The sequence below is a fragment of the Poecilia reticulata genome, linkage group LG8, assembly GCF_000633615.1.
Source record: "Poecilia reticulata strain Guanapo linkage group LG8, Guppy_female_1.0+MT, whole genome shotgun sequence".
Classification (NCBI taxonomy): domain Eukaryota; kingdom Metazoa; phylum Chordata; class Actinopteri; order Cyprinodontiformes; family Poeciliidae; genus Poecilia; species Poecilia reticulata.
The window spans coordinates 24,860,522-24,885,577 of record NC_024338.1 but is presented as its reverse complement, the minus strand read 5'-3'; the positions used below and the strand labels follow the sequence as shown (position 1 = coordinate 24,885,577).

The 25,056-nt window shown below is 40.1% G+C and overlaps 1 protein-coding gene across 1 annotated transcript in view; it reads left to right on the top strand.

Moving 5' to 3' along the window:
* Window positions 1–555: 555 nt before the first annotated feature.
* Window positions 556–25,056, top strand: part of rnd2 (Rho family GTPase 2) — a 30,777-nt gene continuing 6,276 nt past the window's right edge. Inside the window, exons 1-3 of the mRNA XM_008417001.2 lie at window positions 556–1,152; window positions 1,571–1,658; window positions 24,856–24,965. Of these exons, the coding sequence (XP_008415223.1) occupies window positions 1,048–1,152; window positions 1,571–1,658; window positions 24,856–24,965 (303 nt within the window). The 5' untranslated portion in view covers window positions 556–1,047. The remainder of the gene's footprint in view (window positions 1,153–1,570; window positions 1,659–24,855; window positions 24,966–25,056) is intronic.

Genomic DNA, 25,056 nt, shown 5'->3' with positions numbered 1-25,056 from the left:
AGAGACCTATATGTTACTCATTAGTAAAATAGTTTCTCTTTACTTGCAGAAAAAAGATGATCAAAATTAATTTCATACTAAAGATTCTGAAATGAATTACTCATTTCAAAGTCTCCACGAGGGGGCGCTGTCGGTCTGCAGTGCCGAAAGAATGACTGAGCATCCGCGAAGAGGTGCTTCGTCATTCATTCATTCAGAAAAACGCGTCAAGGGTTCTTTAAAGAAGCCATCAACTTTAATTACCAATATTAATAGACGTTTTTTGTTTGCTACAGTATTATTGCAATTGAAATGTCGTGCTGCCTGTAAATGAATTAACTTTTTAGCCATAGCCGATATTTAATAAATAAAAATAATAATAATAAAAAAAGTCGCTTAACATTGCAGAGGGACCTAAAAACTATATTCTTGCGTAAAAGTCGTCATCAGTTTTGATTTGATATCAGCTGAAAAAGTAAAAATAGTTGAGGGAGATAATAATAATGGCACTCGGCAGCAACAACATCCCCCAGGTTACGTGGATTCTTATATATAAAGTATATTTCTTGGCCAAGAAATATACTTTATACTTTAAAAAAAACAAAAAATTTTAAATACGCAGAGTGATTTTAGCGCACATCACCAGAGGGGAGCAAGAAGCTGTATTTTTTGCAGCTCTATAAAAGACATTTTTGATAACCCGGATAATTAAAAAAAAAAAGAAAAAAAGTCAGATTCTTTAATTTCTCCCTCGACCCCAAAATGCGACCTCATGTGAGTCAGACGCCAATATTGGGAAGGCGTGGTCAGTCATTAAGTACCAGAGTTTCCAGTGGAGGCTGTGCGCGTCTTGCTCCTGGTTTCGGCACCTACCAGCTCAGATAGAGTCCGTCAGTGGAAACCAAAGGGCTGCGCGCAGAAGACCACAGACTTTGGATTAAAAGGCGCACCGGCCCTGCGCATGAATTTGCTCCTTTTTATTCTCGCTGTGCGACTCCTGTGCGCGTTTTATCGGAGGCTGGATGCAGGCGCTCTCAGTGTCAAGAATCCAGCTCTGACGGACTAACCATGGACAGCATAGGCAGCAGCCGCTGCAAGATCGTGGTGGTCGGGGATACCCAGTGCGGGAAAACGGCGCTCCTGCACGTCTTTGCCAAGGACTGCTACCCAGAGGTGGGTTTAGGGAAAACTCTCAACTTTAACTTTTAAAAATGTTTATGCAATAATTGACAGGGGGATGTAGAAAAAGCAGAAACATCAGGTCTGATTCAGCGAGTACATCCACCTGCCCAACAGAGAGAGACAAAGAAGTGCAGATACATGCAGGGGGCTGAGGAGGGGGGGCTCTTAGAAAATCACAGAACAAACCGCCTGTGTCCTTACATGATGCATCTATGTTTAATCCTGAAAATAATCTATGCATGGAGAACTTTTGTAGTATTTGACTGGATTTGACTCCTGAATTATAAAAGCTGAATGGAATCTGATTGGATTGCATTGGTATGAATCGGGAAGTCGTAAAAAGTGTCAAAAACATTTTAAAAGCGGCTTATCATGCTCTCCATCGCTGAAAGGGATCTTCTGTTTTCAGAACTACGTGCCAACCGTGTTTGAAAACTACACTGCCAGTTTTGAGATCGACAAGCACCGGATTGAGCTGAATATGTGGGACACGTCAGGTAAAGACGGCTTCATATCTCTGTGTGCGCCTGCTGCTGATATCAAACCCTGCCATGCTGCCTGCCTGTCTGTCCCAGGCTAAGATCGTGAGAGGTCTGCCTCCATCTCCCCCCCATCCAACTTCCACCCCCTGCGCCCCCGTCATCTTTCTGACAAATTGCTTTGACCTGCCAACTTTATGTTTCTCTTTTTCTTCTCGTCTCCGCTTGGAGGCATTTGGTTTTTATGATTGTTTTCTTTTCGAGGAGACTCCGGTGCCAGCCGTGCTTCTGTGCGCCTTGTGTTTGCATTCCTTCCTGGGCAGGCCGCTGTCTGTGGCCGACTCTTCCCATGCTCCGGCTGAGGGTCAGGCGACACTGGGGGAGGAGACAAGAAAAGAGGGTGAAGGCATGGATAATTCAGACAGGATGCGCCTGAAGGGACCAGTAATTGCTCTAACTGTTTAAATGTTTTCATCCGATTTAGATGAATGCAGTTTTGCCAGACGGTCAGGTCAACTATGTGGTTTGCCGTCTGCAGTTTCACAGTGTCTTGCAAAAGTATCCATACCCTTTGAGCCTCTGGGAAGAAAATCATACTTGGTTGGGTTTCTATTTTTTTCACAAATGAGTCAGAAAAGTGTAATGCAATGCATCTTTAACTTCTAGGGTGTTTTCACATCTGATAGTTTGGTAGACTTGGTTCAGTTAAGGACAAAAATCACATTTGTTCCATTTTCAGCTGGTGTGGCGAACCAAACAAAACCAGACCTTTGAGCAGCCTGTTCACCTCCTTGCCTGAGGTGGCGCTGCAGCAAGAACCACTGAAGGAAATGACACAAAAATATCTGAACAAGACTCTGAGCTTCCTTCTTCACGAAATGCTAACAAAAATGGTGTGGCATCAGATTTTAGCGAAGGAGTTTCAAATTTATTTGTAAAGCACATTTCAGCATCAGAGAGCTTTATATAATAAAAACTTCATACGGTGGTTCTACTCAGAATACAGATGTAGTTCAATGTTCCGATTCATTCATAAGAGTTTCAGCTGATGGTTTTAGTCACCTGATCTCGTTTTAAAACGGATGACCCGTTATAAAAATAATAACTGTCGATGACATCAGTGGGAAAGTCCGGTGGAAACTGATAGCAGCTGAATAGTTAAGGTTGAAGTAACCGGTTCTTGCTGAGGAAGTGGATTTCCCAGTCATGCAGCCCAGCAAGTTGAACTGGTGAGACTCTATTTTGCTCTTGTCAATGTGGATGGATTTACTGCTCTGAGCTACTCTGAGACTTTGCATGTCAAAGCAGTCTCGGGCCAAATTGGCTCCTGTCAACCAGGCCGGTGACATGGGTGAGCACTTCTACTGGATCCTCCCACGGGGACTTCTTTTTTTTAATTTTTTTAACATAAACATTCCCAAACCTGAACTGAAGGCCATATTCCAGGGGAGAAATGATGGGAGTATTTTTGTGTCACATGATGAGTCATGGAGGAATGTTGTTTTTCCTTGAACCGAGCCTCGACCCAGAGAGTAAATCAGCTTGAGCTCGTCACTCAGAGGGTTGAAGTCCTCTGGGGCCCGGGGGCCACAGTTTAGAGTTGCTTATCTCTCAGCTGTAAGAAGTTAATGATGCAGTGGGAATATTGTGCTTCTGTCCATCCTTGAAACCCCCGGCTAACCACCTCTGGTGATTTCAGGCCTTAATCTTCAGTCAGGAGACGCCTAATTGACTACAAACATGACGTCACCCAGCCCACAGGGCAAATGTGTGTTTGCCTTTGTGCTTCTTTGTGTGTGTGTGTGTCCTCAGAGGTCCTCGCGCAGTGCGGGATTATTCACTGATTCACGGCAAACACAGATGTTCAGATTTTCTCTCGACAAGAAGGAATAATTGGCTCACACTTAGATGAAAAAAGCTTTCAAGTAGAAAGCGGTCCGTCTTCTATCATTCCCCATTTAGACACCAATTAATTTTTTTAACAGTTCTTCCCCTTCTTACCTTTCACCTCCTTGTTGTTTAGATCATTTTCTTCTCTTAAGACACAATCACTGCCAGTTCAGCTACGCGTTAATTACACTAACATTCAGACCAAAATGTGTTTTATTTTTGTTTTTGATTAGTTGTAAAATACAAGACTCACTTGGAAAACAGGTAAACATTGCAGTTTGAATCTCATTGTCTCCTCTTTTTTTTGTATAAAACTTGACTATACAGTTGGAACTCAAAAAATCCAACACCAAAAAACACTTATAGGTTGTGTTAATAGCACTCTTCAGTGTGAAAGTTACAACTGAGGGAACAATATGTATCGTGAGCTATTTTCAGTGTCCGAGGGGTTTAAATACAAAGTTAGAGGAAGAAAAAGCTGTAGCTGTTTTTTACTGCTAACTAGTGAGGTAAGAAAATAAAAAAAGACAGTAGTAAAATGTCCTGAAATGGACTAAAGTTTCACCTTGATGGATTTTATGCAGTAAAAGTTAATATTTTGAGTACTTAAAGGAGCCACACCTCAGGTTTTCAGGGGGTTTGTTCCAGAGCTGAGAAGCATCAAACCCAAATGCTGTTTCCTCTTGTTTAGTCTGTTCCTGGGAGTCAGATGACCTGAGAGGTTCATTACATCCATCATGGTTCTCTCATTGAGCAAGTCCAGTGATTTAGTCTGAACTCTGCTGGAATTTCGGAAAAGCAACTTTCTGTAAAGTTTTTTTGAGACACCATTGAAATAATCTAACTCATTTAACATGAAATGATCCCTCATTTTGGGGTCTTAATAGAAAAATCTTTAATGTGGCAAACCTTTGATGGACTGTAGTGATGTGGTGACAGAGATAAAAAGTTGTGTGTCATCACCAGACGTATGGTAGGATATGTTGTACTCCATAATCTAAGTCACATGGGTCAAACTCGAGGGCCGGGGGCCAAATCTGGCCCACCGTAGCTTTTTATGTGGCCCTCTAGACTCAAAATTACATCAATAAGTCCCTCCAGTTTTTCAACAAATTAGCAAAACTCACTCAAAAGTTCACACAAAATCTACAGATTTCTATACTTTTCTTCTGATTTTTAACACAGCCGTTCTTTTCTTAAAGAATGTCTCTTTAAGAACAATCAGATTTTTGATATGGCCCGAAATGAAAATGAGTTTAACACTCCTGATCTAGATGATGGAGAACATGGATACTGAATAATGGAGCCCACTTATGATCTTTGTTTGTGTAGATTCATATTCAGCAACTAACATTAATTCTTCCTCTGCCAGGAAGCTCTAGCTAATTCCTAGAAAACCCCACTCATCTATGCACTCTGTCAATTAGTAAGTTATCATTCAAACACTGGCATCCAGTCAAACCAGCACAGAAGTTATAAGTGCTTTGCTGCTTGACTGCAGTCATTTACCAATGCAGATTCACTTCTGTGGAGGGATCAAAACCATGATGAATAGCATTAATAAGAGCTAAATATTGTCATTTTCTCACCGTTTTGTGTCTTAGCAGTTTTGGGTGCTTCTTACCTCAATATTACAGGTTGTCAAGTCTGTCTGTCATGGAGCATGTTCGATTAGAGCTTTTCAGAAATGTCTTAGTTATAGAAGCTACACTCTCTTGGAAAATGGAGACTGGGGCTAACCATTGCAAACTGTGCTAACTGGCACCATAACATGCTAAATACAGTTTAAAAGACTTTGTTTTAAATGAGTAAAACCGTGTTTTACAGTGACTGCTGTCTGAAACATGGCGAGAAGTTGCCTGGGCTGCTAGCATAAATAATTAGTGAGTGCTTATAGGAGGATAGTTAGAAATAAATATTTTGAATGCTGTTAATTATAGAGAGAATGTAAATGGCCACAATTCATTTAGGGAGGTCAAAGCTTTACAAAAGCTTGAACTCTCTGATGATTTTCTACCCACTTTCTGTCCAGCCACAGTCCACTTGACATTTTTATGTTAACGAGAGGTTTGCTTCAATTTTCCACCTGCTACATCAAATCCACACTTAGATCCGATTTCTTCTCCTCAGCCCTCACATGAGGAATTGTCTCCTCTTTAATAATCAGGCTTCTGCATTCTGGCTTTGTCCACAAAGCATTATTGATCACTGCTTGAGGCCAGGCTACTGCGCTGCACCCAGCTCACATTTCTCTGATGTGGTTATGTAGTATTACCGGTATTCATTGCTGCTGCATGGAAGTTGGCCATTGATTAGTTTGGTTTCATTAAATCCAACACTTCCTCGAGGTCAGAGCAGGAATGGTGAGCTTTGCATCGGAGTGGGGTTGATGTTTCTGCATGTCATCRGATCTGGGTTTTTGGAAGAATTTAAAATTTTAAGGTACTTCTTTTTTTTGTCTGTCCTGCAGCTTTTGGCCATCTGGAGAGTTACAGAGATGATGTGGGTATTACAGACTCATGCTGCAGAACATTGCTGAGCTGTCACATAGAGACAAACAGCAAAGTCTGATTCACAAAGCGCTTATCTTTGTGTTTTTGATTAACTCTTTAAGTAACTCAAGCTGCCAACCAGTCAAAATGTCAATGCRGCTTGGTGATAACCTGTTTGAGACCCATTAGTGTTTTCTGTCAAACACTCCAGGGCCCCACTGGTAGCCAGCATGTCTGGGGTTTTACTGTGCCTGAGGTATTATTGCACTTATTTTGTTCCCAACATGCTAAGAGAGCCTGGGAAAAGCTCTCTGTGGTCCTGTCGTGGGTTTGAAACCCCTCAAAGAGGTCGGCGTGTTGCCTCTAAAGCCTCGGCAGGCCGGGCTCTCCTTATGTTTCTGCTGTATGCAGTGCAACTCCCCGTTTTACTTCCAGCTGCCTCATTTATGCCTAACATGATTCTCACTTGAAACTCTTGCGCTCTGTTTAGTCATGCGGGGTTGTGCTCTGAAAAAGCAAACCGCAAGAATCTTGCTTCTCTTTCTTCTTTTGAAAACATCTTTAGTGCTACTTTTCATGTTAAACTTTAAAGACACGACTTTTCATCCAGACCGCGTGTCCATCACACTTTTCCTGTTGGTTTCCTTCCTCACAACGTGGAAAATCCAGCCATGTACTTCTTGGAGTATAACATGCCTGCTGTTTTGAGATATTTCCATTAATATTGCAGTACTTCTGTGTAAATTCTATGCAATGGGTCCTCGGCTTTTGAAGTCATTTTTAATTTTCCCATTACGAAATTCCCTTGCAATTATATTTGACTTATGAGGCAATAACAAGATGGTTACAATGCGCTGTGCCATTCCCAGTTACCACACGCTCTTAAAATCAGCCTGGTCTGAAAGCGTCTTCTTCGTCACGTGTCCGACTTTCCAACATTCCTGGTGACTTTATGCTCCTAAAGCTCCACATTCTCAGCTCAGTGGACCATCAGTGCATCCAGCGGCATATAAAAACACGCTGAGGTCAGTGGGCTTTGCGATCCTCAACACTTTCCACTTGATTAATCTTTAATGGACAATGAGTGAACTAAACCCACAGTGCAGAAATAAAATCAACACAGTCTCCTCTCCCCTCAAGCATGCGGCTCGCTGGAGCAGCGGGATGCTCGGGAAGTGCTCCAAGACCCGATATGATCTAAGTAACCACAATACTGAACACTGTAGCCTACATTATCTTCTCACAGTTTATACAGCCACTCAGATCGGCCTCTCTGAATCACTACCGTCATGAGGGATTTGTGGTTGATGAGCAAGGGCCGATATTTTCACGTATTCTTCTCAAAGCCAGCTTGGTTAGGGTGTTTGAACCAGCAACATACAAACAGAGACAATAAACACACCTTTAGTTTTCTTTCTTCAGCATCCTGGAGGGATGGATGGTGAAACCCTTTCAACTCTGGTTCAAAAGCCCAGACGTAAGCGAGAAGCGTTGGCCTTAAAAGTTGTTGCTACTCTTTGCCGAACCTGCCTGGGGCAACAGCTGCCTAAACGAAACCTGTTTTGATGATGCATGCAAGGAAGAAAAGACAGACACTCCCGTCTACTGCGGTGTCTGCGAGACGCATTCATCAGTRAACTAAAGCACAAGACTGAGGAGAAACTAACATCAACATGTTTCTTTYTTTATTTATTTCTACATCAAGTGATTAGCTTTTAAAGACAGCAAAAGGATAATATCTTACCAAGTAATTTTGGTCTAGTTTGTAGTGGAAATACGGTAGTATTTGAAATAAGACAAAACTAAATKAAACGCAACCTTTCAGCTTTTTTAAGTCAATAATTACTTAATATTGATTTTAAAAAACAGTGCAGGTACCAGTAGCATTTATAACAAGACATTTTCCCATGTTTTAGGTGAAATCTGCCAGTGGAAGTCATACTTTTTTAAAAGTATATTAATATTGAGTTATTTACTAAAAACAAGCTCCTGTGGCTTGTTAAAAAGTTATTTGTAAGTTAGATTTTTCTTATTTCTAGTGTACTAAGATATTTGCACAAGAAAATAGACAAAAGTCATTGGTTTTGTGGAAGCCATCTAGCAGATGAATCAAGATGTYGTTATATTTGAGAGGAATTAGTCATTTTGCAACAATTTCATAAAGGCTTCTATTTTTAAGTTAAAAGGAACCAATTGAGCTTTGTGTCTTTTTCTGGAGAGAATAGCATGCTACTTCAGGTAAAAGGAGGAGGTATCTTCAGGGTTAATGGAGTTGCAGTTATTTTTTTGCACCTTCTGTTGTTGTGGGGCTAGATATCTGCTTTGAGATATACAAAGCTTTTCAAAAATTTACATTTCCCTTCATCCGAGGCCCTTCGGCTGATATGACCTGCTGTAGTGATCATTTCTTTCCTCTGGCCCAAACAGAGCATTTGGTCTCAAGAAATCTGAGGAAATGGGTGAATTGTCTAAGGGCATGCTTGCATGCTTTCTTTCTTTCTTTGATAATATGTGTGGATTTTATAAATCTCAGAACAGAAAAGGTCTGTCCTTTTTTCTATTTAAAAACTGACACACACACAAAAAATTGTGAGCACTTGAAGTATCAGCACATTAGCGTTGACATTGAAGACTGAGCCTGGCAGCACAAAGGCTCCTTCACCGAGACACAAATATGGCTGCAGATTTTATAAATAATGAAAATGCACATTGGGGGAAGAAACAACTCTACAAATTAGATAAATGTTTCTGTTCCTATCAGAAATGTTAACATAAGAGCAGCTGGAGCCAGTTTAGAAAAAACGTTGCTGGATTTGTGTGCGCTCTGTTGGATGTTTACAAAAGTGTAACAYGTATTACATATTGTGGCCACTTTTAAAGCCACATATTTGAAATCTTGCAAAGATTTTTGTTTTCCTCTTAAGATGTACAAGCTTAAAAATAAAATATGCATAAAATGCATTGTTCATTTTACAGGCCATTTTATTAACTTGAAACATTTGAAATTCAGTCAATCACAGAGTTGCTGCTCAGATATTTGGTGATGATTTGTGGGAGTTTAAACGGAGCCCAAGAATTTGGTTGGTGCCAGATTGGTTGGTATGAGGATTTTATGTTTGCAGAAGATGGAAATTATCCGGCTATGTCTTATTTCTGTCAGAGGATAATGTGGAGACTGGTTTCAGATGATAGGAAGGCAACAGTAGCTGTGTCTCCATTACAATTGTGCAAAAAAAAAAAAAAAAAGTTAAAATAACAGTTTTGGAACTGTGGTCTTTCCATAAAATACAAAAAGCCAATCATAATCACATCTGAATAAGTTTGTTCACATGGTAAATTATTACCTCCTTCTACTTCCTGTTCACCATCTTTGTCTTTACCACTAGTAGTAACATCCGGTTGTTGATCACATGACTTGTGTAATGCGAAAAAAGTGTTCCCATTTCATTTTTTCAATACCGTTGATTGATGACTACTTTTTTTGGCTCTTTGATGTAATCTTTCTGTCATCAGATTTAAAATAAGCTTGTTGTTCTTTGCACCAAGCCTTATATCGTAACCTCAAACCCACATAAACGAAACATGTTTCCTTTAAGAAGCTGTAAATTTGCAACATTTTTGGCATAACAGAGATCACCATATTCGAAATAATTGAAAAGTGATGTTGCTAAATTTATTGCATGTAAACGTTTGTGCACATAAAAGAGCTGAACAACAGTACTGTATGGGGAAGTACTTTTTAGCTTGGAATTTTTTTTATCAACTTTTCACTTTTCTTTCAGAAACCAAACGATTAGTTTGCTGCCRATCCATTTTTAGGATTTATTTTTATTTCCAGCACTTGAGCCCAAAATCTGCTTCCAAAAAGACCATTCCTACAGCAATACCAGCTCTATGCTGGGCCAGAACAAAGAGCCAATTTAGTTTTCAGCCAAGGTGACCAAATCCTAAAATATTAAGAGGACCATGTGTAAAAAGTAAAAGAGTGAATGTAGCGTATGACTTAAATCAGCACTGTACTTGCATGAGATTTTGATTAAAACTGTGCTTAAATCGTGTTTGTGATGTCATTTATAGTTAAATTACATCACAAATCCAGTCTTAATTAAAATGACCTTTCAAGAAACACACRGCTTCTTTTCTAATACATTTTWAAAATTTAAACRGGTAACACAACTATTATTGTTTGTCCAGATAGCTTGACTTCATTCACTATGATCCAATAAAAAAAWWWAAAAAAAACCACAGGGTAAAATTGGTTGCAGAAAAGCATACTGGTGTTTTTCAAAAGAAAACCAGTTAAAAGCCCAATCAAACTATTTTGGAGGTATAAAAAAAAAGTACAGTAATTGCTTCCTATATCTCTGAGGCTTTTTAAGATGAATGTGATAAAGTGAGCTAAATCATGAAAGCCGGCACCGGAGGAGTTAAAGCTACTCATTTGAAGGTGAACTGTCAAGTACATCTTTTTTCTCAATTCATCCTCCGCTCTTTCTTCTCCCCTGTCTGTGTTCTCCATCTCTGATAGCCCATTAGCGAGGATGGCGGCCACAGCATCGGGCTTAGGTCACTCGCAGTTAGCGATTGTACGGCAGCTGGTGGTGGGCAGATGTGTAATTACCGCCAAGAATAAGCTGCTCTCCTCAGCGACAAAAAAAGCACACACTACCTCTGCTCATAACGCAGCACAGCTAGTTGCAAGAGCCCAAGAACTTCACACACTTTTAAATGCACACAAAGGACTTAAGTTGCCCACCTGCCCATACACAATGAAACAACCACCCTAGAGGATGCAACTCCCCACTTTTTCTGAACTCCTATTTAAGTCGGATGCTGCAAATRTCTCTATGGTTACAGCTACAGGTTGAATCTCTCTTCCACCCCATCAGAACCTCTAGTTACAGTCGTCCTGTATAATCTGCTTGAAAAGCACAGCTGAAAAGCACTGCACATGGCTGATGGGCTGCTTTCAGCTTTGACTTAGTAAATGTCCCTTCATAGGAGTCACAGCGATAAGTGGGTCGGGAGTGAACATTGATTGGACAGAATTAAAAGGAACTCTTTCGGTACGTTGTAAAAGAAAAGGAACACTTCGAGTTCTGATGGCTCGCTCTATCTCAAATTACAAGCACTTTCTTAAGCCTCCTCATGGAGTGCTATTATCACAGAGCAGCTTTGGCTGTAACAATGACATACAAAGTGCGGAAGGATAAAATCAAGACTTCTTTTTTTATATAATTTTATAGGCAAAGGAAAACAAAAGTGCATAGTGGGAAATATGAGAATGAAACAAAAGCACMCTCATCTGTCCTTCTGCAGTTCAGACCATCTACTTCGCTGGCTTTAATAAAAAATGTAAATATTAATTGTTGATTGTAGCAAATGGCGTGGTTGCTGTGTTTYACTGAAATGATTACATGCAAGAGATAACAGGGTGAGGAGTGAATATGCAGAACACGTCAGTTATTCTATAGCAGTGGYTCTTAACCTTTTTTGAGGTACCGGACCCCCCAGTTGTATATGCACATTCACCGAACCCTTCTTATTCCAACCCCCCCTCACCCCCCACCGAACACACAAAATACTTTGTGGTATTTTGATTTAGTAATGTAATTATATTAGCTGTGTAACCACCCCCACACCACTAGAGGCAGTACCAACCCCGAAAAGATGCGACTAAGGAGCAGATTTAGACTATAGAATTTGGTAAAAACTGTGAACTTTGCTGAAGTAATTAAAGACAAAAGTTCAAATCCATGCTGAGTASATCTCCTTCAATCAGTGCTCCTCCGCAGCACTGATTGGCTAAGCAATGYAACGTGATCCTCTGCAGCAAGTGATGGCAAAGCGGGGCGTCATCACGACTTTACACAAGTGTGTCTTTACCTCYGCRGCAGAGGCTCCRCCGAACCCCTGAGACCGACTCATCGAACCCCTGGGGTTCGATCGAACCCAGGTTAAGAACCACTGTTCTATAGTTTTAATGGTTAAGAGACATATTTTTTACTTTTGGTACATTGGTTAGATGTAAAATACTCTGATGTGAAAGGAGAAATTGATAAACATCTGACTAGTGGTTCTGTTTATCATGAAGTGCTTTTTGCTTATTTTGTATAAAGTTTAAGTGAATTTGATGTTATTTACACCTCTAGAACATGGAGGATTTAGTCTTAATCTTATACATTTAGTAAGTTGTTATGTTGACTCAACTTTCATGAATTTAAACTGCAATGAAAACTAAAGTGAGGCAGTCTTTTCTATCCACAGTTTCCAGTGAAGCTGACTGATCACAAAGGTTTTCTTGAGATTGATGTGACTTCATTTCCATTTTCAGCTGTTCCCTCTTAGATCAAAGTCATGTACTGGAATACAGAATTAATTATTAATTAATAATATCCCTCCATTATAGCTTTTAAGGGATAAGCTCTTGTATTTTCTAGACATATTGATGCTTTCAGTGTTTGTTTTGAGGGTGTTATTTAGTYCTACAATCAAGACATTGATTAGAACGAGTGTAGTTTTGATTTAAGATTTTTTTGTATTTTATGCATTTAAGTAGAAACTGTTTGGATGGTAATAAATGTGAGTCTAAATTTTATTAGATTTCAAATGTTGCAAGATTTTGCATTTTAATTGCCATGTAAAATCAGCTTATTTTAAAAGAAACTGAATACTGGGAAATGTATGAAAGACAAAGTACACACTCCACAGTTTCCTTTTGACAAGTTGAGTGATTAATTTAACATTATTATTCAATGTAATTAGTTTCAATACACCTCTGAGAATTAATTTTCTACACACGTGCGTGAAAAATATATCTTTTCCGCATCTTTAAAGAATGACTTTAAACCCTCCCCCGAAAGTTTTTAAATTAAAGAAACAACTTTTTCCACATCTGTAAATGTTCTTTTTTTATTTTATTTCTTATATCAAGAAGTAAATTTAGGCCCAAYTGATGTTAGCTAGCTAGTCATGACAAAATCGGGTTTCCTTTGTTAGCAACCAGAGGAAAAAAAAACGACTTAAACTGTTGAATGTAAAGTCAGTTTAGTCGTTTCTCACATACCTTCAGATAACAAATGCCATTTTGCACTATGGAATACAAACAATAGATGACGGATGTGTGTGACCACATGTACTTAATCATATGCATGATTGAGTGAGTTAGTGTGTGGAAATTCCTATAGCTCTGACCCTTTGACCCTTCCTATTGTTGCAGAGCTGACCCAAGGCGTAACAGGGGTTGTTTAAGGGCTTTGGGGGGGGGAGAGAGCAGGAGGCACAATAAGGTCCAAAGTACATCTGCTGCCCTGAGCAGTAGGCAAGAAAAGGTGGGGGAGTTATGACTTCAATATAATAAGTACAGAGGGTGTGAGTGGGTCGCCCTCAGAGCAGGATGTGCATGCAGCGCACTGGATTGAAACCTAGAAGGGATAACGGGGTGGAGAACGAGTACATCTGTGGTTTTCCCACTTCCATCCAACAGCCGACTGTCGGAGGCTTTGTGTTGCGAGTAAAATTTGTTGGTTGCCCCCTGGAGACCTGACCTGCTCTGGTTCACAGAGAAACAGATGCCCAACAGCAAGCCGTGTCACATGTTAAACACGTGTAGCCTGTTGTTAGATGATGAACTTTCAGCGGCATGTAGCAAAATAAAACCGTCCTAYTYGGAGTTTCATGCTCTCGTGTCKTCAAGGGCTTGTGTGTCTGTTTACAAGATGCCAAGTGGGAAAAGGACACCAGCAATGAACATTTGCTACAGATTATCAATCTGGAAAGGGTGGAAAACATTTCACTGACATTTTTTTTTTTGTTTTTCATATGTGGAAAATGACCCCAAGGTAAGAACCCAATCTGAGAATCTGCAGGTCTCAGTTTGCATGTTAAATATTAAAAAGCAATTTAGAACAACTATAAAAAGTCTGAACAAGGACTGGTTGTTTGGAAAGATTATTAGGAGAAAGCCCCAATTTGAAAACAATGTCCTTTGCACAGACGTTTTTACAGCACCAGACCACCAAACAGCAAAAAAGGACAAACCAAATGTGCACGGTGGTGGAGGAGTGATGATTTGTTTCTCACCAGGAACTTCTCTGGATGTTTTCCTGGTGSCTGACAAGATGATGTTTCCAAACACAGTAGCATCAGAATGACTGTAAAAAACAAAGGGTGAAGGGCTGAAACAATTAATTCACTAATAGAATATTGAAATAATCATCAACTAATTTAGTAATCGATTAATCATTAACTGAAGTGCAAAAAAAACACATTCATAGCAGTAATTAAGGCAAAACTGTACAAGCTAAATATAAATTTAACATATAAGATAAAAGCACCATTGTCTATGAATATATTTTTCCCAAAACTCCTCAAGTGGCTTTTTATATTCACCCAGGTCAAATTCACTAATGCCATCTTATCGTATTTTAGGCAATAAAATGTTAGATTTCTTAATTTAAAAAATAATTTATTACCATCTTTTAGTGAAAAATCTGCAGAATATGCCGTTTATTTTGTCTGCTCAATCATCAGAATAATCAGTAGATTAAAATAATCATTAGTTGCAGCCATAGATGTTACAGTGACCCAGTTAAAGTCCAGACTTCAGCTTAACTGAAACATTGAGAAATGTTGAGATGACAACTAAACCACACAAGCTGAAGCAACATATTGTGATGAAGTCACAGTGCCTCAGCGGCTCATGCAGTCACGGAAACCTGAAACAAAAACCGCAGCTCTGTGTGTTTTTCTTGCGGTCCGTTCCCTCCTCTCCGTACCACAGCAACTGTTTCAGCTCCAGCTTTGATCAGCTCTGAATGGTTTGRCCCCCCCTGAGTCCCTCTGGCCTCACAGCTTCCACATGAGCAATACCCCTTCAGCGTCTGTCTGCTACCCATCCAAGCGCGAGGAGATRCGGGATGCCTCCATCCTTCAGCCGCCGACCTGCACCTGGCTCGGATACTTGMAAGATCCTATCATTTATGAATGACTTTATTTATAAACAAGGTCCAAAGCGCTCACTTTCTCACTGCTGCTCCTGGTTTTTTGCACTTAAAGTGGTTCCCTGGCTCCCTGGTGTCCTCCTTTGGAGATTGCAAAGTGAGCTGGGTATAGATGGCACCATGATAGGGATGTGTTTGGATGGTTATACACCAGAGGAAGTTGAGTTGATGGAAAATGTTTTTTTTTCCCTCCCTCCCCAATTCTCTCATATGTCTGAGCAGGAGCTGACTGGATATTCATTTTCCTTCTTTCATATCAGACAGACAGCTGTGGACAGAGGAGAAGCTGTCACAGTGTTATTACAAGTTTAATGAAAACCTTCAAGTTGAGATACAAGTTTTGAAAGAYGAATATGAGATTGATAGAGGAGTAGGAGCGGATGAAAAGGCTGTGATTGCCTTTTTCAGGAATGTACAGATGAAGTTAAAATTCTGCGGGTGTGGAGTGCTCTTTCTGCAAAGCCAGGAGTGCTTTGAAGTGATGACAGTTGACTTGGTGAGCTCCCAAATAAAGTAGAACTCATGCTTCAAAATAAAACTTTGTGCAGCTTGTCTTAGTGTTTAGTAGTCGGTGTCACGGATGTCAAGTAGATGATTTGCAGAAAAAAAAAAGGGAAACGATTTCAAGAAAGCCGTGTACTCCCTTATCTGCCATTTTGCACCACACATTTGAAGTATTTTCTAAAGTGTAAAGTCATTTTTAAAAGAGACTTCAAAGCTTTTTGCYGTTTTATGGGTCTTTCACTTATGGATGAACTTTGAAAAAATGGATGCCTTTGCAAAAATAATGTCCAGGTGCTAAACTGCAAAAGAGAAGAGCAGAATTGATTGTTGGATATTTRTCAGCTGTCAGTGAAGCATCCCTGCTTTTGATTTTGATGAGAAAAGAAAGATGGATGTGAATGAAATTGGATTTTTGTTTATAATATCCTTGGGAGAGAGCAGAAGGTTCTTAAAGTTTAAAGTYCCTAAAGTTCAGTTTGTTCAGGAGAGAAATATAAATCATCAAACAAAATGGGTAAATAAGCTTCTTTAAAAAAAATGTAACCACGAGAGAGGAATGGCTTGGCAAAATTAAGTGTAGAAACCTGCCATCCTTTGCTTGCAATTTGGAAGCAAATTTTGGATTACATGCGATAAAAAAAAGAAGAATGCTGTATCAATTTGTGTTATCAATTRATCTGATTGGATCATCAGCGGGATGATGAGTCCCTGAAGCTGTAGACTGCTAGTATCATTTCAGATAAAGTCAGTTTATTTACTTTCCAACAAGCTCGGGTTGACGTGACAACTAATGTCGATCATAACTTCGCAGTCGGTSATTTCAGAAAACGCCAACTAATCCCTTACRGTACGGATCAGGATGGGCGAAAATGCCTCTTTACGAGGGATCCAAGGTGAAACACACTGATGACCAAAAACAACATAAACATACATTTCACATTTGCCCMAAAAAACATCTTGCTGACTGCCAAGACTCTGACTGAGACAGAGGAGGACTCTTTAGAAAATTTGCACACCATTACCTCTTGAGATAAAACAAACAGTATTTTTCAAACCAACACTCAGACTGACTTGAGCTGATTTACATCGTCACTTCCTGGTCAACTTCCCGCTGAAGTAGGAACGTTGTACAAAGGAGATTGAAAGTCYCAACATTTAGACCYAGTGTTATATTTAGTTTGCATTTCCTTTTATCTCCTTTGGTTGTTTGGTGGTACTTGGGTAACAAAGTTAGCTGGCTCTATTATTCAGTCTTCTGTTTGGCTCAACTTTTCTACAATATTTTGGATTGATTTTGTGTCTTGCAAACAATTTCTGTGTTGATTTGTCCAATGTTTTTGAAAGAGAAACAGTCCCACAGCATCACAGATCCTCCACCATACTAAACTATAGGTAAGAAAGATTTTTTACGCACCTTGCTTATATGYCTCGTTCCAGCTGAAATGCCGGCAGCATTCTTTATTTATTTTATGGTATTTAACTCTGCTTCCCCAGGGGGTTTGACWTTACTTTATATGAATGCTAATGAATGATCTGCCACACTTTAAAAGAGGAAGGTGATTAAATAAGCCACCTCTCTTATTACTGCTTATTGCAGGCAAACCTTATCCAATCATCCTCACATGGCTGCTGGTAAATGTCAAACTGAAGGCAGGAGGAGGAAGAGCAGGAATCAAATCATCTTACGGGTTTAGTTCTTAATTAATATCTAGTTTTTAATCCCACCCTGATTGATTGTAGCAACTATTACATCACACTGAATTGTGGAACGCACGTTGCTGCGGGTCAGTTAAAATATCCGGACTTAACTTTTATAAAGTTATTTGTAAGATTCTTTAGTGACAATTAGATTACCGTCTGCTTTCAAAAGATTGYGCAGGGTACAAAAGTCAACTGATTCCTCGGTCAGTTATGTACCCGTCTGACCGTGTTTATCTTTGATTCAATTTTACTTCACTTTTATGTGTGCTCCTTTGAAGCTCTGTCTCCTCTGATCTGATCTGATYTGATTTGCACTGGATTGTGTAACATCCCTCCTTTCTTCACAGAAACRGCCGCAGTTTCTCAGAGGCTCCTCTTATTTTACATGCTTGAGCCAAACGGACAAAACCGAAACAGTGTGCGTCTGGAACCATGTCCGCTCCAAAAACGAGATTTAATTCAATCGACTGTTGTCTGAAATTGCCAAACTTACWGAACAACAAGAATAAAAAGCGGACAAAACTCTTTWYTTCATACACATCCTGCACAACGCAAACAATTATTTACAGTCACCTGMTTTTTCCAGTCAATTGCCTGCGAATGTTTGCAGTGCGGCAACAAAGACGACGCACATCTCTGAGGAATAACGGTTGTCACTGTTCAGGCTGCCACACATCTTTTCAGTTTCAAGCAGTTCGCAGGGGAATAAGTCGAGCAAAGCTAGAGAATGAGTGTGCATTTAGATCATCAGAAGACTTGTGTGTGACAAAGAAGCTCAGTGATCTTTGAAAGCAAAGCTCAGCATGAACCAGAACCCGAGACAGACACAAGAGATCAGACAGCGACGGATGAAATGCGTAGCTGCTACTCTGGTGGGATGAGTGAGTGTGTGTGTGKGGGGGTGTGTGTGCGTGTGTGTGTGATAATGAAGGAGATGCTGGAGTTGAGGGAAACTGAGAGAAGACACTCTTCCATCTCTATTCCAATGAGGCGTCTGGGATGCAGACGGCCATGATRCTCTGTCTCCTACCTCAAAGCTGTGAGTGCTACTCCATAAACCTGCAACAGGACAACAGTCACGAGCATTAAATCAGCTTAGAACCATAAAAGGTGCTTGATGCCCTTCAAAGGCTGCACAGTCTACAAAGGAAAACTGCTGCTTTGATCAATATCTCTCATGCAAAGGCTGCAGACATGGAAGGTTAATGGACATTTAACCTCGTGTCGCTTCCCCTGCCTAGTCTGCCTGCTAATGCTTTTGAAATCTTGAGACAGCCATAATCAACAGCTCAGCCTTTTTGCGCTTGTGTGTGAGCAGAAACGTAGTGTGTGTGTGTGAGACTGGAAGAGCAATAAAAGCATAGAAGCTCCGGTTCTCGGCCGAGGCCAGCTGAGGTAGCTTCATTACACGTCTAATAAGGACCTACTTCTCTGAGCTGAGTTTATTTTCTGACAGCCTCAAGCTCCTAGAGTAAAACTGCAACAGTGTGTGTTAGTCAGAACTGTATGTTTCTTGCACTTTTACTGACTGAATAAACTTTTGACGTGTTCGTCTTATGAACTCTGCAGCTTTGAAACAACCAGCGTTTTAATTCTTCCTTTAATGAAATCATATTTCCCAGCTGAAGCCACTTTCAGCTCAAGCAATTACAGTTAAATCCAGTTCCAAGCAATTAAAACACAATCCCATCACAATGCAGCTGCTGCTCAGACCAGCTAACCTGCAAACATCATCCAGTTACTTTGCAGGTGAAATTCAGTTCAAATAGAATTCAGTCAAGTTAATATGCATTTTTCTCACGTATAAATGCAATTCAGTTCAGTTTTAATGAAGTTGCAAATGAGTCTAATTCTATTGCAATTGGCTGATTGGAATCCCGTTACAGTACAGATTATAATGCAAACTCAACTCAGTCCAGTTATTATGCAATATAGGTCAATATCACAAATGCAATTAGAATAAAGTACTGTATTTTCAACATTAAAAGGCGCACCTTCAATGAATGGCCTATTTTAAAACTTTTTTCATAAATAAGGCGCACCGCATTATAAGGCGCATAAAAAAGACGCTACAGTAGAGGCTGGAGTTACGTTATGCATCCACTAGATGGAGCTGCACTAAAGGGAATGTCAACAAAACAGTCCGACTCCGGTCGGCGAGGAGAGCCTTCCGCGACTGGGCCGGGGCGTGGCCGGACGATGGTCACCCTTCTCCATTCGCACACAGCATGTTGGTGGAGAACCTGGTGCTAAATGACCTGCAGACGACCTGATTATCATGTCGGTAGGTAGATAGGTCAGTCAAACTTTATCAATAGATTACAAACCAGCGTTCTGACAACTATCCCAGCATGCACCGCGCGCTTCTTCTTCTACGGGGGAAAATGAAGTCGCCGGCTGCTTACCGTAGTTGCTAGACCTGTTGTGGTTCAATATTGGTCCATATATAAGGCGAAATGGGTTATAAGGCTTTTGAGGAAATTGAAGGTTTTTAGGTGCCTTATAGTGCGGAAAATACGGTAGTCTACAAAACATTTACATATTTCCTTCTTGTAAATTCAAATGTGATTTTTAATGGCGGTTAAAGAAATTATTTTAATTTAAATCTGAGAAACATTTGACTGTTTGACAAATGACTCTCGGGGTTCAGATTGGGACCAGAAATCCTTGGAAAATGCTTGAATTTTAGTAATCTTACACTAAAAGGCCTGCTTGGAAATTTCATTTCTAATTTTAAAGTGCAGCTACAGTCATTTCCTTTTTTAGAGAGGAAGTATTTTTGATTTAAGCTCCTACTGCTACTTTGTGATGAACAGTTTGCATGAATTGAAGGACAGATTTGCTTCCCAACTGCACGCAAGAAAAAGTTTATGCACATCTACCCAGGCGGGTTCTGCTTCATTCTGAAGTGTGAACTGACAATTTTTGTGCTGGTAATAAGGTCAGGGGCTTTTAAACTAAACAATATTGGTTTCTGGAGGCGGTGACATGCAAGATAAAATTTTGTGCAGCCCATCTTTCACATAATGAAACACATGCTGGTTTGTATTGGAAAGGGCTTGCACCGGGGTCAAAGTAAATCCACCTCATCTCCAAAAGGTGCCTCAGCAAGTTTTGCCTCAAACTGTTTACCTCAGTTTGAGGCAAAACTTTTAAGGAAAAAAAAAAAAAGCCACAGTGGTTCAGAACCTGTGAAAGAGAGGAGCAACGACTGAAGTCACTTCCTCTTTCAGAGCGTCCTCTAATCACCGAGGCAGCAGAGTGCCGCCAGAGCCCCGTCGCTTCTCCGCTCTCCTCCTCCTAACTTCCTTTTAATGCCTCACAATGAAACCATTTGGCTCCCTGCAGGTTGCTACGACACTCTACCGGCACAACTTGAAATGCCTCCCCTTAACTTTGAAGGTGGATTTTGAGAGGGATACAGAGGCAGTAGAAGAACAAAGATCAAGTGGGGCTTGCTGTTGTCATCTGCGCGAGCATTTTTCAGACATTTACCGAGGTTTTTTTTTAAAGGTTCTTGATGGCTTAATGAGGATTTCCGTTGCATGAGCTCAACGCTGGTTTAATGGTTTCCTTCTTGGTTACGAAGTGTTGGAAGGATATAAACTATGCTTTGGGGTTACAGAGTAATGCAGTGAGACGGGCGAGGCTTCGTAAAGTAGCGACACACACTCTGCCTCCCCAATCAAATGCCTCACTTCAGTTTTACTGTCTTGTTTTATTGTCTGTTCTTGCATGGCCAAAATATCCCTAAGGAGCTGTTCAACGAGCAGTTAGAGCGATGTCAAGTTTCAGACAGACTGTCCTTATGGAGGGGAGTCCATTTCTCAGGAGACAAAGAGCGTAAATGAACTCCTACCACAAACCCTCAGGCCTTATTAAGGTACTATACTAAGTTCCAGTCCACCTCAGCATCCTACGGTTTATTCTCACCGTTTGGATGAAGCCCAACTGATGGGTGATGTTTTCCTCCCTCTTCTGTCACCTCCTCCCTGCAAATACGTCTGCAGCTCGACTCTTTCTGAAAGGGAGAGAAGATTGCATGCGTTAAATCAAGCGAACGCAGACCTCTTTTTTTTTTTTGAGGGATGTTTTATGCTTTCACTTGGCACGCTATGGCAGGGTGCTCCCTCCTTGCCAGGCATGATGGTTTTTAATAGCCCCTGCCAGGGTGTTTGCTCCTTCCTCCTCGGCCTGTTCCTGCCACATCCATCTCAACCTGCCCCCGTCTTAAATTCAATTGACCTTTTGTTCCACCTCACATTGAATGGGCTCAAACCAGCTTCACCAAGACTTTGTTTTTTTGTAATCTGTCCTACCGAGTCCAAAGCTTTCATTTTCTGTCCATGCAGCCGCTCATCCTTTCCTCTGCAGTGTCGTTCTCCTTTTTGCCTGGTCAGGGTCTCTTTTTGCTGCTTTCCTCTGTTGTTCGTTCCCGTGATTGTTACGGTGATTGCTGTACTTTATTTGCACCTCTTCAACTTGCTTCAAACACTGCAATTTGCTCATCCTGTCCCTCAGTGCACTTCTGTGGGGTTTTTTTTATAAAGTGCTGATGTAGCCTTGCTGTCACTCAGGACAGAAATGAGCTCTGCATTGGTTTGGCTTGACAAGACTTGTCGGATGAATTACCTGCCAATCATTTTCAGCAAATTCGCCCCAATGGGCTCAATTCAGGTTCTTATTACAAGCTCATTTCAAACGAGTACAGTTGTCTCATCTTTGCTTCATTTGACATTTCCTCAACTTTCTCTGGATTCTGCTTTACCTCTATAGCTGCTTCTCTTTTTTTTTTTTTTACCTCATTCCACCCCAGGTACTGACTTTCTTTTCTTCCCCAACTCTATACCTTAATAGAGGTCTGCAAGTGCGTAATACATATTAAAGACAAGCTTGCACAGCTACAGCACTTCAAGTGAGACCGGCACCAATCAGGGCCTGCTGTCATACAATGTGAGGTTTGCTGACTGTTGGACTTTCATGCGATTGGTTTCTTTTGGCTGTTAGTCTGCGGTCTCAGCAGTACAGAAAAGAGGCAATCTTGAGGTAATGAGATCGAGAGTGGATTTCCTGAAACCGTCCTGTAATATTTAGCCTAACTCACTGTAAAAACAGTATCTGGGTAGTTTTTAAAGGCTTCTCTGTGACAACATGAAATGTTTTAAACTGTTTTATTTAGGGGTTTTCACTTAACAGTCTTTTAAAAAGCAACAACAAATCAAAATGAGTTGTAAAAACAGTTTTAAAAAGGAAAATCAAGCATTCAACAATAGGGATGCGAGTTATTGATTAATGAGTTACTCTAAAGTTAATAGATCGACTTACGATTAATTCATAGGTGGCAATTCTTAAAATCTGAGTTTACTCTCGTATCAAGGGTTCCAACTAACTTAAAGAGCAAAATATTTCATCATAGGCTACGCTGAATTAAAAAACAGACATTATTAAATTATTATTTATGTGTCAGTTGTACTAAATACTGACTGCACAAACAGAAAAAAAATTGGCTTTATATTGGATATACAACATAAAAAGTACAAACATATTAGATTACTGAATAGAAAAATAAAAGATAAAAAGGATAAAATATGAATAACACTTAATCCCCCATCAATTAGCAGAGATATCTATACAGAAGTATCTTCTGTAGTTGCTCTCGGAGTAATAAAAGTTGACTCCGTGAAGTGCATGAACTCGCCCTCAAAATCAACTGTGCTTATTAGCATTATGTATTTTTTTCCGTCACATTATAACTTTTTACGTAACGCTTTCATTAGATCCTCACCTTAGTAGCACATAAGTAAGTTTTGAATGAGAAGTTGATCTCGTCCCACGGCGGACTCCGTTTGGACCGCATCTCTTTCCTGTTCTGACATGGTTCCGCCATCTTGTATCAACCGCTGTGGTTAAGGATTACCATCGGCGCCCTCTGCTGGATGGCGGCCAAAGTACAACACTAAAAGAATTTCTAAGCAGACTTTATTAATCAATTTGGAATTTTTTTTTCTAATTTATCATTAATAGACAGTTAGTTAATCGTAAGTGGATTAACTGTCACAATTAACCCTAACTCACAATTAAAATAGTTCTGGCTGTAACCATGAATCCAGCTATGTGGCTAAATGTAGTTGTTTCATGATTTAATTAAGCTTTTCACTAGACCAGGTTGGTTTTTATCACTTTTTTCTGCAGTAAATAAAATCCTCATTTGAAAACAGTTTTTTCACTCAGCTTTTTTTTTATTATTGAATTTTAAATTGTTTAATAATCTGGATCATTTAAGTGTGACACTGAAAAAAACCCCTGCTTTTTCACAGCACAACCTTTTTAACACAGGGTAGCACACTTTAATCCACAGAATAAAAAAACATTCTAAGTTGTTATTGCCAGCTGAAGTGTGCAGTAAACAAATGCTTTTTGGTATTCAGTGCATTTGTAGCCTGAGATGACAAAGTGCAATAAGGCAAGAAATGAATTCAGAATTAAACTGCGACTCTTATTTATTCATCCAGTGATTTTTCAACAGATGCTCTGATCTACTGTCCAGCTGTCACTGCAGGACAGCTGGATAAATGACGAGGCAGCTTTTGTCATTGTGCAGCTTTTGTCATTGTGTCATTCCATCGCTGACAAAAAGGACCCAGCATTGCTAAAAACAACACTTTATTTCTTTTGTGCAGACTCGATTTACCTCACGAGACAAAGGCACAAGTGATTTCCTGCCTTGCGCTAATCTTTCAGCCTAAATAACATTAGGGGAATAAATCTAGTAGTCGAGCTTTTCACTTTACTGACGTGTGCAAATAATTGATTTGATTTACTAATTTCCCTGCATTCCAAGGGGTGTAAAATGGGAACATTTTTAGCAAACAACTGCTTCTTTGTGCCCTGAAGTGCAGTCGTGGACATCAAGCCCTTGTCAAGTCCTAGTGGGGGGAAGAGTGTGGAGGGTTCCCTCCACAGCCGCAGTCACATTCCTACGATTGCCCAGATATTTTTACAAGTCTCCTAATGAGAGCTGGGTCGCATAACCGAGAAGTCTGTGGCTGTACATGTCTCTTTAAACTTGATCAAGGCACAATAATAAAACTCAAGCGTTGGGAAAATGCAGAAGTGGATTACACAAATTTATTAGAAAATGTGCGATTTGAAAGAACAAACAACGGTTTTTAGCGAAAACCAGTGACTGATGAGCGTTTACTTCAACCTCTCAAAAGCCATTTTGAGATGAGTATGGGTTAAGTCTCCAATCAGCCTTCTAAAATTCAGTTTTGTGTGTGTAATTTTTTGAGCTGCCCCTCTCATGTGATAAGAAGAGGTCACAGCTGTTTGGAAAAACCCAAGAGGAAACTACACAAAGATATGCACGCATAACTGTGAAGATCAGGACTCATTTGCATCCGCAGAGTGTGTTCGAGTGCATGGTACTGTGAATGCTTTAATGTGTTTTGCACGTACTAATGACCTTTCAGTCACCTCTCAGGAAATTTCTCATTGATAGGACGAGCCACGTCACTGATATAAAACAACCTTGTGGGGTTAAATCTGGTTCAAAATAAATCCTTACAAGATTTTTTTTCCCAAATTCGCCATGACCTTATACTATGTGTCCATGTGTGTCCACAGGTTCCTCTTATTACGACAACGTAAGACCACTAGCGTACCCCGATTCTGACGCTGTTCTCATCTGCTTCGACATCAGCCGACCAGAAACATTGGACAGTGTCATTAAAAAGGTCAGTGTTTTTATTTCTATTCTCAAGCGCTTTACATCAGCACTTAATATGTGCTTATGGAGGAAAAGCAACCAGAAAATCCACCCGATCA